This window comes from Branchiostoma lanceolatum, chromosome 1 (genome assembly GCF_035083965.1).
Source record: "Branchiostoma lanceolatum isolate klBraLanc5 chromosome 1, klBraLanc5.hap2, whole genome shotgun sequence".
NCBI lineage: Eukaryota > Metazoa > Chordata > Leptocardii > Amphioxiformes > Branchiostomatidae > Branchiostoma > Branchiostoma lanceolatum.
The window spans coordinates 23688535-23705132 of NC_089722.1; the positions used below are offsets into that span (position 1 = coordinate 23688535).

Sequence of the window (16598 nt, forward strand, 5' to 3'; positions counted from 1 at the left end):
TAGCCTTGAATATATATCACAATTTACCAGATCATATCTCTTCATCTACCTGGAGTGTATACTTAGTGCCTTTGCTGTGGTAAAGATAAAAGGTTCAGTATTAGTATACTTGATGAAAATCATCGTTGGCCTTGATTTTACATTCCGTACACATGTCCCAGCTAGTCTGCCTGGCACCCAAGATCACAAGGTTCCCACACTGTATGTATCGTCTTGAATGGGCACTTGAAAGGCCATTTGTTGCATTATTGTTGGGCCCGCTTGGCAAGACAAAGTGCTTTCAAAACACTAGCGGTATGCTTGCCCTTTGGTGGTCCTTTCACCTCTCTCTTTTTCAACGTTAGATAAACATATGATCAAGTATAGGGTTTAGGGGATGCATAGAATTCACTAGCAGTATTGGTAGAAGAGACTGAAGGCTGGTTGTACTTGGAATACAGAGAGATCTAGGATGTAAAATGCTTGTTCTTTCTGTTGTTGCAACAGGCTAATAGGCAGCTTCATTTCCAGAGTGAAACGTCAAACCAGCAAAAGGTGAAATTAAAACCATGTTTCCCTTGAAAAACAAGGCGATGGGCTGTTGGTGCCTTTATCTTAGAAGTAACTGATCACCTTGTGAATCATTCAGCCCCTCCCCCTACAATAAAAACAAAAAACAACAGCATAATCCTGAGTTTCAAGTCAATCCATCGATCCGAAGTTAAATAAAGCGAACTTGAAGATTCTTACCTGGCTTTTTAGCGAATGCCCAGCAAAAAGGCTTTTTAGCGAATGCCCAATATATCAGCCAAAATATCGGCCATCGTGACACGGGCTCTAAATCTAACACCATAAACATGTTCAACAAGTTGTCCCCTGGATGTGTACTCAGTTTCCGTGCTGTACACGCCTGTAAAGTCACTTTATTTTACGAAATACACGGCGTGGGAATCCACGGCCCCGGACGTAAAAATCCAATATGGCGGCTCATTTGCATATTTGGGACAGATTATCAGCGGCCTCTACCCCGTATACGTGCCGCGGGCGGCGCCGTGTATTTCGTAAAATAAAGTGACTTTACAGGCGCGTACAGCACGGAAACTGAGTACACATCCAGGGGACAACTTGTTGAACATGTTTATGGTGTTAGATTTAGCGCCCGTGTCACGATGGCCGATATTTTGGCTGATATATTGGGCATTCGCTAAAAAGCCTTTTTTTGCTGGGCATTCGCTAAAAAGCCAGGTAAGAATCTTCAAGTTCGCTTTATTTAACTTCGGATCGATGGATTGACTTGAAACTCAGGATTGATTAATGGGAGCACCACCTGAACATATTCCGATCAAAAAAAATTAGATTCGTGCAGCGCGGACTTCGCCAGAGTGGGCGTTTGTGGGCATTCGCTAAAAAGCCTGTCCCTCATACTACCACCAATACATGTTGACAAGCCCCTGGAGTGCTGTTCTGAAGACAGGAAACCAGTACTTGAAACTGATATTCGGTGCATTTTCAGCTTGAAGTGATTACAAATGCTAGACAGGAAATCTGGCATGGAATTTCGGGCTGTTTTAATGAATCTAGGTAAAAGAAGTTCAGGTATGCCAAAGGAATGTCTGTTCTGAGCATTATTGGAACGCATATTGATTCCTAGGATCCCTTTCCTGTATAAATGAACAAACAAGGCTGTGCAACCCCCAGTCCGAATTTCTAGATGCTACAGTTTCATGTGGGAATATTCTACAAACATGAAACTTCTGACTTATGTACTACATCATGAAGTCTAGACTTGAGGGTCTGTGTGGAGTAGAGGGCATTGTTTACATTCAGCCTGTGGATGTTTCTTTTCGTTCTGCATGCAGATACACATCCACCATGCTGGGCTTTTCACACCCATTCAAATAACACCACATTGCTGCATCTGTTGCCACACTTGGTAACTGGTTGGTTATTTATTTACGTTGCTAAATCTGTCATTCTAAGCTCACAAAAATTCATTTTTATCAGTTTCATGTCACGGTGTTCAAATTTTTTGGACGGACGGGGTGAAATTTTTGTCCTTCCCAATAGGCAACTTTCAGTCCTGGGACGATGGGACTGGCCCTGGACACAGCCCTGGTCGTTTGTGTATATTTTCTGTCACTACAGTTCCTTTCACACCTACTTGTGACATCACTTCTTCTAATTGATGTGTCAGCTTTGGCACCTGGCCAAACGAGCCAATTTACTTTTCTACACAGGAACCTACAAAAGGAGCTGTTGTGGTCATGTCAACTCCCCAAATACTTCTGCACATAAAGCAGTTTAATGTTAAAAGATAGCTTTATATGTAGTTAAAAGAGGAGGTCTGTGTAGGTATAAATTCAAAAGGTTTAAAAAGCAGATATGATTTTTAAAACAATTACAGTGTCTATCAACATGAGCGTGTATGTCGGTTGAACACCTTGGGTCACGGAGGTCAAAGCAAACATGACAACACAAACCTTACAACGAAGTAGCCCTAGGGGCACATTTTCTGCAACATGGACAACATTGTTACAATGTGTATACAATTGTATTATAAACTCACACAATGCTAACACAGCTGGTAGCTTTTACTCTGTATACAAGTATTGGAAAAATTTCACACAACCAGACATTGCTCTCATACATGATAAACATGTATTTTCAGTAAGGCAACCAATTGTAAAATATAATATAAAAGCTTGTCTAAATAAACAATAAAGATGGCAACATACCAACCAACCAAACATACCTACCTGCCGAAGCCAACTGATACAATGTAACAGGATTTTTAACCTAAGCCTACAAAACCTTGAGAAAATACAACATACAGCAACATAAATAGCTTGCCTGTGAACGTTTCCCTCCCCTGGCTTGAAGATATGTGACATTCCGACTGGAAATGCTCTGGCACTCACTACAGTCGACTAGTCGAAATTCCCTGTAAGGCTCCCAAAATCTTCTTAAGGTCAGACTTTTAAACTCAGCAAGAAGTCGATGTTGGAGACTTAAGACACCGTGTACGCTACAGTGTGAAAACTGTTACCCAGCAGCCTGACCTTACCTCTTCTCCACAGCTATGTGCAAACAAACATTTTGTGTGCCTTCACAGCCAATTGCCAGAAGATTAAGGTGCCGAAAAGGGCCTAATTTGGACATTAGGTCAACATGCGAACGTTCGCCACTGCCAGATCACTAATTAAGTCTCATAGCTTGGATGTTTGAAGGTCAAGTTCGTGACAACAGACACAGAGTACTACGCTAGAGTATGTCAGACTGCTTAGGCCTTGTACCTACACAACACTGCTAGTTAGGAGCGTTAACACATAGGAATATGTCTATTTTTCTAGTCAAATTACATACCATGACACTATTTTCTCTGTACTGCATACTTCAAATAACATATTTAATACTTTCTAGACAAGTCAGCTGTAGAACTATTCAGAGAAAGAGAAAATCCTTGAGGGGAACATTTGGGTACCAGGTGCGGTCAAGCATAAATTCCATAACATCATAGTTTCACGGTGGGTTCTTCAAAGGGTTGGATAAAAGCATACCTCAGTAAATATATACACAGTTCTGGTAGTAGAGTCACATGGTTAGAGACACTACTTGAGCATTACCCAAAGGAAAATATGTACTTCACTTTCAGAACTTCATTTGAATTTTAGGTCTATTACAGTCATGACGGTGGGCTATTGCTGAACCTCCTATTATAAACTACTACAGTGCTGCAAGAAGCTGTATAATCGTGTGTCATCTACCGTTGGTGAAAGTGATTTTCAAGTCTGTCACAGGAAAAAATATTACTACATTATTTTTTTTCTTTTCGATGGCAAAGGTTATCATGGTAATATACAATGGAAAGCCATCCCAGTTTCTCCATCCCTCATCTCCTGAAACATTGGTGAAAGTGCACTCAACTCTCTTTAGCTTTCTCTTTCATCTACTAGCTGGGACATTCCCACATAAAACACCAGCTACCTTATCATCCTGTGTTCCACATCCTAAAACCTCATTCCTCTTATGCAGTAAAAGAAAGGGATTGTATCCTCTTGATAACAGGAGAAAACATGTAGATATTTATCAAGGAAAGGGCATAGGGTGCCAGATGGTCCCATGGGAGAGCAGTCAGTTATCAGGGACCCCCAGAAAGGGATCTGCAAACACTTGTCTTTTGTGCGAACACGTAAAGCTGTTTATACCAATACCTTCAATACATTTAACTGTATTCGTTGCCACGAACTGCGCACACGTACAGTAGCTTACTGAGTACAGAAATGAAAGCGTTATCAGTACTTTAATGGTGGATTCTTAGTCAAATGCACTCACTCTCTGAGCCAGCAAAATGGAAACGGCTGTCTTTTATCTACTCAAAGATCGATGTACAAGGTCCTAGAGTGAAGACACCACGCATTGGGCTTAGGTGCGCGTTGTGTACATAATACGCGTGTATACGGTGAATCGCTTTGTGAATCGACGGGGAATAATAATGGCTTTACGATTTTGCGTGGATGTAGTCCCCTTTATCCCGTGTTTTGTAAACACTCAGTAAGCAAGGGGCTCTTCAACAAGGTGCCACAGGGAGGGTGGGCCATTCTTGGAATTGTTTTGGGGTGCTGCACTCAAAATAGCGGACGACAACCATACCATAACACTGTCACATCACATGCCCCGATTATAAATGCTTTTTCTCCAGAAGATTTCAGGATCCTATTTCAATGGCAAAATTCCACACAACACAAACGCCAAGCACACCTATTTTATGTATGATAAATGAACCCCAAATTCATTTTCAGTGTACATAAAATACACACGTAAATAACAATGTTTATGGAATTAATATGACAAATCTTGCAACTATCCGACAATCCGATCAATGTATTCGCACTACGTCCCTATCCAAATACTAAACCGTGCTGATCCACTAAGCTATATTTGATGAGCGACGATACAATGTAATGTGTTTGTTTATATCTTTATATGGAACAGATATAAGTTTGCGTAAAGTTAAAGGGGAACCTGTCTGACCTGAGGAATTCTTGTAGACATGTGTCACAGAAGCGGTGTCCACACGTCGTGATCTGCACGGGGTCGTTCATGGGGAGGTGGCACAGTGGGCACAGCCAGCGCCGCCGGACTCGGTCCGCGAACGTGTGCTGCAGTCCCGGCATGGCTTCGGGGGCTGTCCTCGGTGATCTGGCCGCTGTACAACCGACGGAGGCGTCTCTCTCGACACGGTGAAGACGTAAGGGCGGCGTTACAGTATTCGGCGCAGTGTTACAGGCAGCTCCGCCTACACACTTCCGTACGAGTGACTGTACAAGTGTACGGGCTGATGATGTAGTCATGAAATACGGATGGCTCCATTATACAAATAGGGAAGAAACCCAATAGTGGAATAGCTCTGCCTTTGCATTATCAGTTCATAAAACTCAATTCTATTAGTTTGTGTTATCTTAGCTATAGTTATTTTATATACAAAGTATTAAAACTATTTGTAGGCTCTTAATTTGGGCTTATGTTATCACATTTGTGATGCTAATCTTTTTACCAACCCCTCTGAATGGTACAGACCGAAGCTAATTGTTTCACCTTCTACCAATCGGACAGCGGGGTTTTCGGCCAGCGGTGAAATCTAACACCCTCTCTATAATACAATAGCTGAGGGCGTGTGGGGGCTATCCCACAAAATCAAACAGACCACGGGACTACCGGAAAAGGTGTGTTTGTAGATATACACAGAACCCACCAAAGCTTTGTAACTACACGTATTCGCTTTTTCTCTACTTTCAAGGACAAACACGATTTTGTATGGGAAATATCTGTTCATCAACAACTCATAACAATAAACAAGTTATTAAATTAACTTAACGATCGTAGAATTTGTCTTTCCTCGACTGAAATAAAACTGAAACGTCTCGTATTGCTAGTTGGTCTTAGCAAATAGTTTTGGGCCCAGTGCACATTCCTGTTGACCATGTTTCTCTAGCCATGACGGCAAAAGTAACTTTACATGAAGCGGATGTTTGTGAACAGGTAACGATAAGTAAATAGGTGTGGTGAGGTGCGGTGAGAAAGTAAAAGTAAAACTTAAAAGTAGACCAATGGAGTGACGTAAATCAAAAGTAGATTAACTTTTATTGCTCTTTAGAAACTGGTCCAGTAGCTCTAGTGTCTGAGCTGACGTTACCTTGACAATCTCAGAGAATATGATTTTGTTTTGGTGTTCCGTGTCGCCGAATGAAAACCCCCAAGACAATGCGTAAACCTTTGTCTTATTTAGAGAACCTTTTGTATAGCATCCCGACAAAAATGCCTAAAAACACGTCAAAAACCATCCAAAACCCCTCCTCTTCTTGGAGAGAAGAACAAAAACAATATGATCTTATAACTCAAATATCAAATCTAGATCAAATTTAACACATAATCGTATAACGTAATGGATTACTTTGTACAATGTACAAATAACATGCCGGATATACTCTCCAAGCAGAGCTAGGGTTTCGGCTGGTTTTTAACGTGTTTTTAGGCGTTTTTGTCATGCCTTCTACTTTGTCATCGTTTTTGTTGTTGCGACACAACAAAAACGATGACAAAGTAGAAGGCATGACAAAAACGCCTAAAAACACGTTAAAAACCAGCCGAAACCCTAGCTCTGCTTGGAGAGTAGCCGGATACGACATGATGTTTATCAAGTTACAGTGGCCGAGACATGTCAAGCGAACTTAGAAATCATAACTTACCCTAAAAACGTCATAATACAATAACTAACTTTTGAACTGTTTGCCAAACTAACGGGGGCGTTTTCTGCGTAGTGTAGTCTTTATCAGTGGACTTTTGTTTACACTTCGCCCACTACTGTAAACATGAACTTGTCCGGTTCTTTGTTACTGACAGGAAGCTATGACTAATAAACGTCTTGAAAACGGGATGCGTTTGACTTGAAACTATGCCGGGTGGGCCGTTCCTTTGTTTTCCAAAAAGTAACTTCGGGTAACTAGTGTACACTTTTGGAGTAGAGGTTAGTTGAAACAAGAATAAAGTTTGATATTTTCCAACATGTCCAATAGCACAAGCAAAATCTTTAAATTGTCCCATTTCCACACAAAAAGTGATTGCCAACGCTTTTGCTTTACAAACATATGACATATCTTTCTTTCTATGTTGTAATAGAACAGTACATTTGTGCGAGGCAATGAAATGTGTATCCTAACTGGCCTTTCCCTTGAGTATTTACCCTTTCTTATTTGGCCCAGGACTATATTGCTCAACAACGACCCCTGTCAACCCAGGCATGAGCTGCTCCAGTTTGACACCTTTCTGTTCTTGTGGTGCAGTTGTAAAATGTTTAGACAGAGAAGCCGAAATTCTCTAGTCCGTCTCTATCTTGTTTTCTTCGCACATTTTCAGATATTTTATCTGCTGCGTTGTCGTCACTTTTTGTCTTCCTCTCTTCACGCAGTCCGTCTTCACTAGTTGTTCTGTAGGAAAAAATATGGATCTGGTCAACATCTATGATTCGTCAAATGAAAATCATCTTTAGTTGAAATATCAATGCACATGCATCTTTGGTCATAATATTTAGACACGCCACCGTTAAAACTTGTATGGATTAATATTCTAGTAGTAGTAATGGTTTTATTCATCAACACTAGAGCTGAATTCATTCGACACTAGAGCTACTGGACCAGTTTCTAAAGAGAAATAAAAGTTAATTCTGCTGATTTCAATTGATGTTCAAAAGCCAATATCCAAGGACAACGTTTGTTTCTCATAACCTTATCTGTTCCAGAGATTCCTTAGTCCTCTGTCTCATCCCCTCCGTGATTGGATATTGCCACAGGACCATCAGACTCAAAACAAGGGACGTGATTGGCAGCATCGTGACGTTCCAGCGGATAGCCCGGCCAACTGACTCGGGCTGAGCACAGTCGCCACTCTCGTAGCCGCCGATTCTGTATGAGCAAGAAAACAGTTTTCATACACTATTCCTTCGAATATATCATATATCATAATAAGAGAGTAAATGAATAATCATTGCATGTCAATACTTTATTATCAAGAAATGCCCCACTATCTGATACCTTAGCTGATTCGTTTTTATAATTGCACTTGTTTCGAATTCCGTAGATATAAGTGGTATAACTGGTACTTTTTGGCGATGCCTCAGGGACGGGTACAATGGTGTAGTATCGTGTGTAGCCTGCAACATTTCTAGGAATTTCCTCATTTACATAATTCATGAGGAAATGGTACAATAGCCTCTTTTTGCTAAGACAAGACTTTCATACTTTGAATAACTTGTGTTATTTGGGTAGTGAAGATGATCAACTGATATAATCTATGCAAATGAGGTCCTTATTTGCATGCGATCAATGAGTTGTAAAAAATCGGAAACACTAACAGGGACCACCGTCGCAATGGCAACGTCTTCTTGCTTTGCCAATCATGTCTGTTGATATGAGTAGCATAGTATGACTAGAGGGTGTCTGTATTTATTTGTCAGTTGTTATTTTCATCCTTGTCATCAATATAAGGGATAGAACACACTAATATACTAATGCTCACGCCAGGGCAGCTGAAATGGCGCCAAAGGCGATCGCCCCTGTGATTCTCTGTGCGGTGCTGAGGACGCCGTGTAGCAGCGTGTGATAACTTCTGCCCGTCTGGAGCTTCAGTATGTCGGACATATCGGACAACATCATCCTGGGAAAGAAACAATACATGAATAATCACAGTTAGTTGCAGAAAGAGACAGACAGCTACACAGACATTGTTTTTGTCAATTATTCTCGAGACAATTGTTGTGCCATCATCGAGCGATATAAGCGATAAAAGATTAACTATATACAAGTAGTATTATTACGTTGTCCAATAAACTACAGTTTTAAAGGACACACTGTCTGTAGTACACTGCTGTGGTACAAGAGAGGACATTTGGCTTAGACTATTACGTAGACGTATATAACGTACCATGGCAAAATGAACAGCAACGAATATGTCATTCCAAATATCGCCAGTAGGAGTAGAGCAAAAACAAGGTTTCGGCCGGGCACGAACAGTAGTCCTAACACGATAGGTATTAAGACCTGGCAGAAAGAAATATAGACTGGTTTATTCACGGAGAAGATAACAAAAGGGTTTATCTATTGTAATGTTGTTCTATTTGTATAACTGATGCTTTATAGAAAACTTAAACAATGTGGAATGCCTTACTCCCAATACAACTTGCCTTCCGATACAACTAGCCTTCCCATATCAAGAAAAAATGTATTTAAAAAACGGTAACTTAGTAAAAGAAAACAGCCGAAGGGAGGATGGATACAACGATCTCCAAGCAGATGTTGGCAGATGAAATCGTGACTGTTTCCTGGCTCCCGTCTCGGCAGTTTGTAGAAACAGAAAAATATAACTGATTATGATGCAAGAAAACGTTGATCCCTTACATGTTTTGTTAGACCAAGGAGGTTCGAGAACTGAGTGTTGAACCTCCTTGGTTAGTTAGACTCAATACAACTATATTTTTTCTCTCTCCAATAAAATGAAGTAAAGCAAATTGTCTTACCAGGATGTTGCCGACTGACACAGGCTTCTTACCAAACTTGGTCATCAGCACCATAAAGACAGGAATGCCTATCAAACATGAGCCCTGAAAATCCGAACATACAAAAATTTGAGGTGCTTTTTTGGGGGCATATTATTTGTTTTTTTCTGCACATATTTGATAAGTATTCAGTATAGTATAGAAGGCAACCAGGATAGTAGCCAAATAACATAACAATAATCGTAAGCGTGAACATCACAGAAACAAGAGGTACCTGGCACCAATGCAATGTTTTGATTAATCCATATGTATACAGAGAATATTTATGAATATATAAAGTAGATATTTACCACAAGAGCCAGCAGACAATTCTGCACCTGGCTGCCAAGGCCCAGAGAATACTGAACATAGAGAGCCAAGCTCTGCTGAAATGTCTGGATAAAATAACATAATCACTTTTTTAAGTATCAAAATGATTGAAAACGTTTCTTCCATCGCTTTTTTTCACACAATTGAAAATAATACGTTGATGGAGGTTAGACATCCATGTGATAAGGTACGCCAAAAATGGTTACTCAAACAACTGGATAGAATTTTGAAAAATTGAAAAGAATGTGTTAATGATATGAAGCATTGAGGGAAATACATATGTTTCGGCAGACCTCTCAGTGAAAGAAAGAGTTTTCAATCAACGAAACGATTGTACCTATTTCCTACATTGCCTATTGATGCGGTTCTATAACATCATTTCCTATTAAAGATAATTTGATAATAGCAATTTCATCAACATATTTCAATCAACGAAACGATTGTGCCTATTTCCTACATTGTCTATTGATGCGGTTCTATAACATCATTTCCTATTAAAGATAATTTGATAATAGCAATTTCATCAACATATTTCCTATCAGACTCTGGACCAACTTACATGAGTGGCCAAGAAGAAGCACAGGGACAGAAGAAATGTACAGACGGATGGTTTATGTGTCATCAGTCGCTTCAGACTTCTTCTCAACGGCTCTGCGGTCTTTTCCTGTAGGAATGCTGTGTTTCGTATCCACACAGAATAAAGTTAAACAAATATAACAGAGAAAATGAGAAACGTGAACTTATAATTCATACAAAGCAATTGCTGTTTCCGCCCTAAGGTTGGCAGGGGAAGATATGACAGGTACTTTTAGGACTTATCCTTATTGTCAATGTGGCTAAAATCAGATCAGAAATTGAAAGGATTTCATGTATTTCAAGTGAACTTTTGTACACCAAATTCGTGGCCATTGTCAATTCTATCTACTCGCCTACGCGACACTGGTCTTCTTGATAGTATAGCAGACCTAAATGTATCTATTACCATTACAAACTCTCGGCACTACCTGTCCGTTCTTTGACCGTTGTAAGTGTTATCGTGGCGAAGATCAGAGCCAAGAGACAAATGATTCCCGCCGCCACCAGGTAACCAACCTCCTGATACAGGCAAACAAGTCCAGAAAAAAACATTAGTGTCAGCTTGAGAACATGCATTTGGTCGAATGTAACCGTACTACCCACAAGATGGAATACGTTTAAAAACATTTTAAACATAATTGGATTTAAACCGGTTTCTTAATTCAAAGATCGATAGACCTTCGAAAATTGCAATGATTAGAATGTGGTGAGACCAAACATTAAATCCAACAATGTAAGGCAAAAAACACGAGACCCAAAGAACCCCGTCCATTGCCCTACGGTGTTGGATCACATTGTCTTTTTACTCTTTTACCAACACAGGGGGAAGAAACACCTGTAAGGTGAAACATGCACATGTGGAAACAAACAACCTTACCTGTCTACCTGTCTGTAGAGGGCTGGTGCTCGTGATGTTACTGCCCGTTCTGTTGACACTGCCGTTGCTATGGTTACAGGTGCCGGACAGGGACCCGTCGAAGGCTACGACGATCTGACCTTCCACGGCGACACCGACGACCATTCCGATAAGCCCACATGCAGATCCTTCACAGTCGGGAAATGGTAGTTTCAGTACTTAACATGGTACTCCTTACACCCCCATTCTACTAGGGTGGCGACCTCGCCGCACTCTCACTGCGACCTAAAATTGACTAGAGCGCTGAACGACTTTCTTAGATAAAGAACGAATCTTTTTACGCTTTGTGTGTTTTCTTGTGTTTCCAGTCATAGTTTTATATTCTGCATGATATTCCGATTATGAAATCAATGGTTACACAAAACCGACATAGGTCGCAGCGAGGTCGCAGTGAGAGCGCCGTCTAGTGGAATGGGGGCCTAGCCTGTCTATGTAGGTTTATACATCTTCATGCGATATCATGTGTGTGTGTGTTTGTGTGTGTGTGTGTTTGTGTGTGTGTGTGTGTTTGTGTGTGTGTGTGTTTGTGTGTTTGTGTGTGTGTGTGTGTGTGTGTGTGTGTATGTTTGTGTGTGTGTGTGTGTGTGTGTGTGTGTGTGTGTGTGTGCGCGCGCGTGTAATTGCGTGTGTGTGTTTTGTTGTTGTTGCCGGTTGTTTTTTCAGGGAAAAGGGTACCTTTTCCCCGGGCCTTTATATGTTATAAACTCCACGACTCGGTATATCTAATGGTACTTCAGGTTCACAGAAATACATTGTATCATTGTAGATTGATAGAATATCTCTAGTCTCCCATGCTTTTTAATTGTCTTCCAGATGACTTACTGAATGCAATGGCTGATTCCCTGTCGCTGCTGTCGTCGCTAATGTGCATCACAAGAGTTCTATGGGCGAGAGTGACGCCCTAGGTACAGAAGAAAACTGTTACTACAAAGTTTACTACAAGATGGAGAGGGAGTGGGCAGGGATTAGATTTGGTCAGACGACGTGGAGGGTCTGTGTTACCGTGGGAAATGCTACGTACTCTCCAAGCAGAGAAGGGGTTCCGGCAGGTTTTTGACGTGTTTTAGGCGTTTTTGTCGGGCTTTCAACTTTGTCATTAGAAGAGCCAATAAAATGACAAAGTAGAAAGCCCGACAAAAACGCCTAAAACACGTCAAAAACCTGCCGGAATCCCTCCTATGCTTGGGGAATAAATGCTACGGTCATAATTTGAAAAAGGGGCCCCGCCGGGTAGTTTACGGGCTTTTTTTGCACTTTCGGGCGTGACTTCTACGTGGCCCTGTGGGAAACTCCGTGGCTACCGGGCTATGCTGGGCACGGCCGGGCCCCGGGCTGACTTTAACTCGGACTTAAGATCAACCCAGGACCCGGTAACAAATAGACGCCGCCAGCTAACCGTGCGAACACGACGAGGTGTTGATTCTACGTAGCGTATTTGTTTACTTACCGAGTTAAGAACACTCTCCGTGATATAAAGAGCCACGAAGTACGCAATTTTGCCACCCGGTGCCACGTCTGGGACATACCACTCCAGCATGTAGAAGGGAACCATGGCCAGGGTACAGCCGAGAATCCTGTAGAAAGACAGTCAAGACTTTCATCGAGATAATTTGGAAGCCATGAGTAAAATAAATGCAGTATATGGTGTTTTGCAAACAGCTATGGGCAAGGGGATGAAGTCTTCCCTCTCTGACCTTATTCTATGAGAAGTTTTCTTCCAGGGAAATGGGACCTTTGATGAAGAATATATACGTGTGTTTGTAGTACATATAACTCACCATGGCTTAAGCTGTCCCCATCTTGTGTCGGTTCTTGTGATGAGAGATGTAAGTACGGGATAGGAAAATATTTCTGCGACTCGACCGAGCACGCCGACCAAGAGAAGGTCAAGGGGTGGAACCTCATAGGATACATAAAATAAACATTATTTGTGCTCTCAACACAGGGAAATATGGCGAATGACGAGACTTTTCTTCTGAAATGAAATACAGATAATCTAGTATTCAAATGAACTGGGTGGTAGAATAACGACTCAAACTACAAAATGAAAGATACACCTAGAAATCAGAAAACACTTTGGTGACGGGTTTTTAAATCCTAAACGTTTCCAATCTGTTGTATGTTAACGTTGTAGAATGTACATTACCTGGGCCACTGTTACTAAGAAGTAGTTCAGGTAGAAGTTCAACACGTGAAGAGTGGTCATGTACGACAGGGCGCCGATGCCGTAGCACACCTTCTCCAACGTGGACGGGCGATCTGTCCTACCTACCGTGGTCGCCATCTTAGGCTTATCTATGCAAAATTGTGAAGGGCAAAATACAATAAAGATTTATGTTATTTAGTGTCGTACAAGATTTTGACACGGCGTTTAGAAGTAAACCGTAGTTTGGTCGATCACGTTGATACTTTATCAATATCATTGAGTTATCTATCAGTGAAAAGCTCAAGTATTACACTGGTATAATGGTACATTATTTGTTATGACTGTACGTTTGTGACTCGAACAATAGAGCTGGATATTTGAGTGGTGGCAAAAGAGCTCTACTTGAGGTGTTCGTACTTTCTCCTGGAATTATCGTTCAATGTTCTAATATGTCAGCAAGTACGTGTACAACAGAGACATCTTCGCTAGATAGCTGACTCTTGAAGTTAGATATGCAAAGGTTATGTCTGACAGGCCAGTCGGTATCTGATGAATTATGCCCAAAGGCGTCCATCGTGACCGGCCTTCAGATACAGGGCCATACAGGTCGGATGAACAAAAACTAATAGAAAGAGTTTGACAGAAAAACCACAACATATGGTTTTGTATCATTCACACATCAGTAGCTAACCTAACATATTCAACATATAAGTAACAGTATTGCATGCCCAGCGCTGTGTTTTTGACAATACTAATTAACACAGTTTGGATCATGTGACCTCGTTTCACCTATGCACTGTGCACTGTTTACCACAAAAGGCGAATGCCCTTTTCGCTACACAAAAAATGAATAGCTATGTTACGAATACCAGGTTACGAATAGCTGATTTATAAGTGTAGATGAGCTAGAAAATGTTTAGATGTTTTGACATTTTGGTTCCAAGACGGGAAACTTTGACCTCAACTTTGAAATGTAGAGTCCACTACATGCTATCAGAAGTCAGTGGCGCGAATGCCTGTGGCATTTTTGCAAAATGTGCAGCACTGTAAATATATCATACCAACCTCTCCTCCCGCAATAACGACCACCGTTTTCCCACCACCACCTTAACGTCACAAGAAACACTACCCCTCAAGTAAGATGTTCCAAAGCCTCCTATCAGCATTTAGTGAATGAATGAATGAATGAAGGGGTTCAGTACAGGTCACAACAAAAAACGTCACAGTTTGCAAATACATAATATACAATGATAAGCTAGCACTAGTCTATTGATTACATGAATTTGGCCTCTTCCCGGTTCTTGGTAATGGTATAAATATAGGTACAGATGTGCTTAATAATCAAGGGTTTGTCTAAAGCCATTAGTGACTTAGTGAGATGTTGTTCCTTGTCAAGGCTAATATGTTTTGTCATTCTGATGTCTAGGGCTAAGGAAGCTTTCGTTAGACCGATTCAATGGTGAAGTTAAGTGTAGCTGTAGCTGAGCTATAAACTGTTCTATTGTTTTTAAAGATTTTGGTTCGAAGACGGAAAACTTTTATCTCAAAGAAGCAAACCCCTTGTAAACTTCTCACATTCCACCACAAACCAGTGTTCGAATGCCTAGTGGGCTTATTTGCAAAACGTGCAGCGCTGTAAAGAATAAAGCACTCCCCTAAGACTATCACGTACAACGTCTTTTCTCGCCAGCTTGATTTCAGAACATTTCGTAAGAAACACTCACCTTTGGTAAGACGTCGTACCAGAACTTGCGAGCAGTGCTTTCTGCTGGAAGGTTGTTCCTCGTTAAGGCTAAGATATCATGCTGATTATGCCCTGAAGCGATTCGTCAAACCGGTTCACTCTTAGGTCATAGATCACTTTAAGACATTTTGTTGTAATGTGTCTGTAGAACTCATTCTTCTAAACATTACATTGCTATAAGATAAATAAGAGTGGCTATGGACGCATATGAAAGTATTAAACAGCAAGTTACCTGGAAGCCTCATGTACGGCGTAATTCATATGTAATTCGACACCGTGTACTTCATCATGTTCTTCTAACTGTTTGTGGCGTCGCGGTGGCGCAGTGGCAGGAATAGGATGCTTGGCTCCAGAACCCAGAGATACTGAGTTCGAATCCGGGGTTCCCTGATTTGTCCCGTTGATGTCGTGCCCTTAGGAAAGGCACTTGACACGGCTTTCCTCACTTCACTCATGTGTAAATGAGTACCTAGCTTCGGTTAGGGACGTCCCTCGGATAGGACGTTAAGTGGAGGTCCCGTGTTTGAGGAGGGCCACACCTTGAGCACGTTAAAGAACCCAGCGCACTTATCGAAAAAAAGTAGGGGTCCTTCCCAGTGTGAGTGGTTCAAAACCGACCGTCCTATGGCTGCACATGGGGCAATTTGTCACCTGTGCGCCGAATGGCGGCAGTCGCTACCCTTGCGATCTAGCCCCGCCAAATGTGCGCTGCTCGCAATTCACGGCCCCTGGCTGCGAAGAGAGAGTATTCGGCCAACCCAATAACTCACACGATAGCTAGTATCTTTCAAAGGTAGCTGACATTAAACTTTTCTTTGATGTTCAAAATGGTGATTCGAGATTTGAATCTTTTCCTAGTTTAAGGAATGTTTGGTAAAACCCAGCGACCCCATGCACTGACGCAACATTTTCGCTAGTCAAAACACCATGGTCACGCGTTTGTCACGTGAACCTCACGTGACGCTCAGCGTTTGTTGAAATTAACGTTAACTGCACTGCATTATTTTCTCCAATCGTGTCAAGCAAACGGCCGGATAAACATATTATGATATCACTTGTCTGTAGCCTACGTTGGACAATTTATGTGCATTTTTTAAAATCTATGTTCTTCAAGTAGAGCGCTAGAAGAAGAAAGCTCAGGTGGACGATAATGGCCATTAGGTAACCCTAGCGTTCTTCATCATAGACCTCAGTATGAATACATGTTCGCACGCGTAAAACAGGCGGAGAAAACTTACAGACCATGCATTTTTCTTTTTAGAAGAGCTGATATTTCTTCCCATCCTTGCTTTAACATTTGGCTCCGGTCGCGTGGTTAACA

The 16598-nt window shown here is 41.4% G+C and overlaps 2 protein-coding genes and 1 long non-coding RNA gene across 3 annotated transcripts in view; 1 reads left to right on the top strand and 2 right to left on the bottom strand.

The window, feature by feature from the left end:
- The window catches only part of LOC136442831 (TNF receptor-associated factor 4-like), a 36906-nt gene extending 31594 nt beyond the window's left edge, over positions 1-5312 (bottom strand). Inside the window, exon 1 of the mRNA XM_066439791.1 lies at positions 5011-5312. Coding sequence (XP_066295888.1) covers positions 5011-5153 — 143 coding nt within the window. The 5' untranslated portion in view covers positions 5154-5312. The remainder of the gene's footprint in view (positions 1-5010) is intronic.
- Positions 5313-6466: 1154 nt separating this feature from the next.
- Positions 6467-12956, bottom strand: LOC136442838 (sodium-dependent lysophosphatidylcholine symporter 1-like). Its single transcript, XM_066439804.1, has 11 exons — positions 12835-12956; positions 12210-12288; positions 11349-11515; positions 10900-10990; positions 10455-10570; positions 9877-9960; positions 9548-9631; positions 8956-9071; positions 8551-8688; positions 7761-7937; positions 6467-7463 (listed from the first exon to the last, which is right to left on the bottom strand). Exons 1-11 carry the CDS (start codon positions 12937-12939, stop codon positions 7331-7333), a joined length of 1290 nt encoding a protein of 429 aa, XP_066295901.1. The 5' UTR covers positions 12940-12956; the 3' UTR covers positions 6467-7330.
- On the top strand, positions 7825-8877 carry LOC136442845 (uncharacterized). The gene is made up of 2 exons (XR_010757060.1): positions 7825-7939; positions 8556-8877. It is a non-coding gene; the product is annotated as an uncharacterized lncRNA (long non-coding RNA).
- Positions 12957-16598: the final 3642 nt, after the last annotated feature.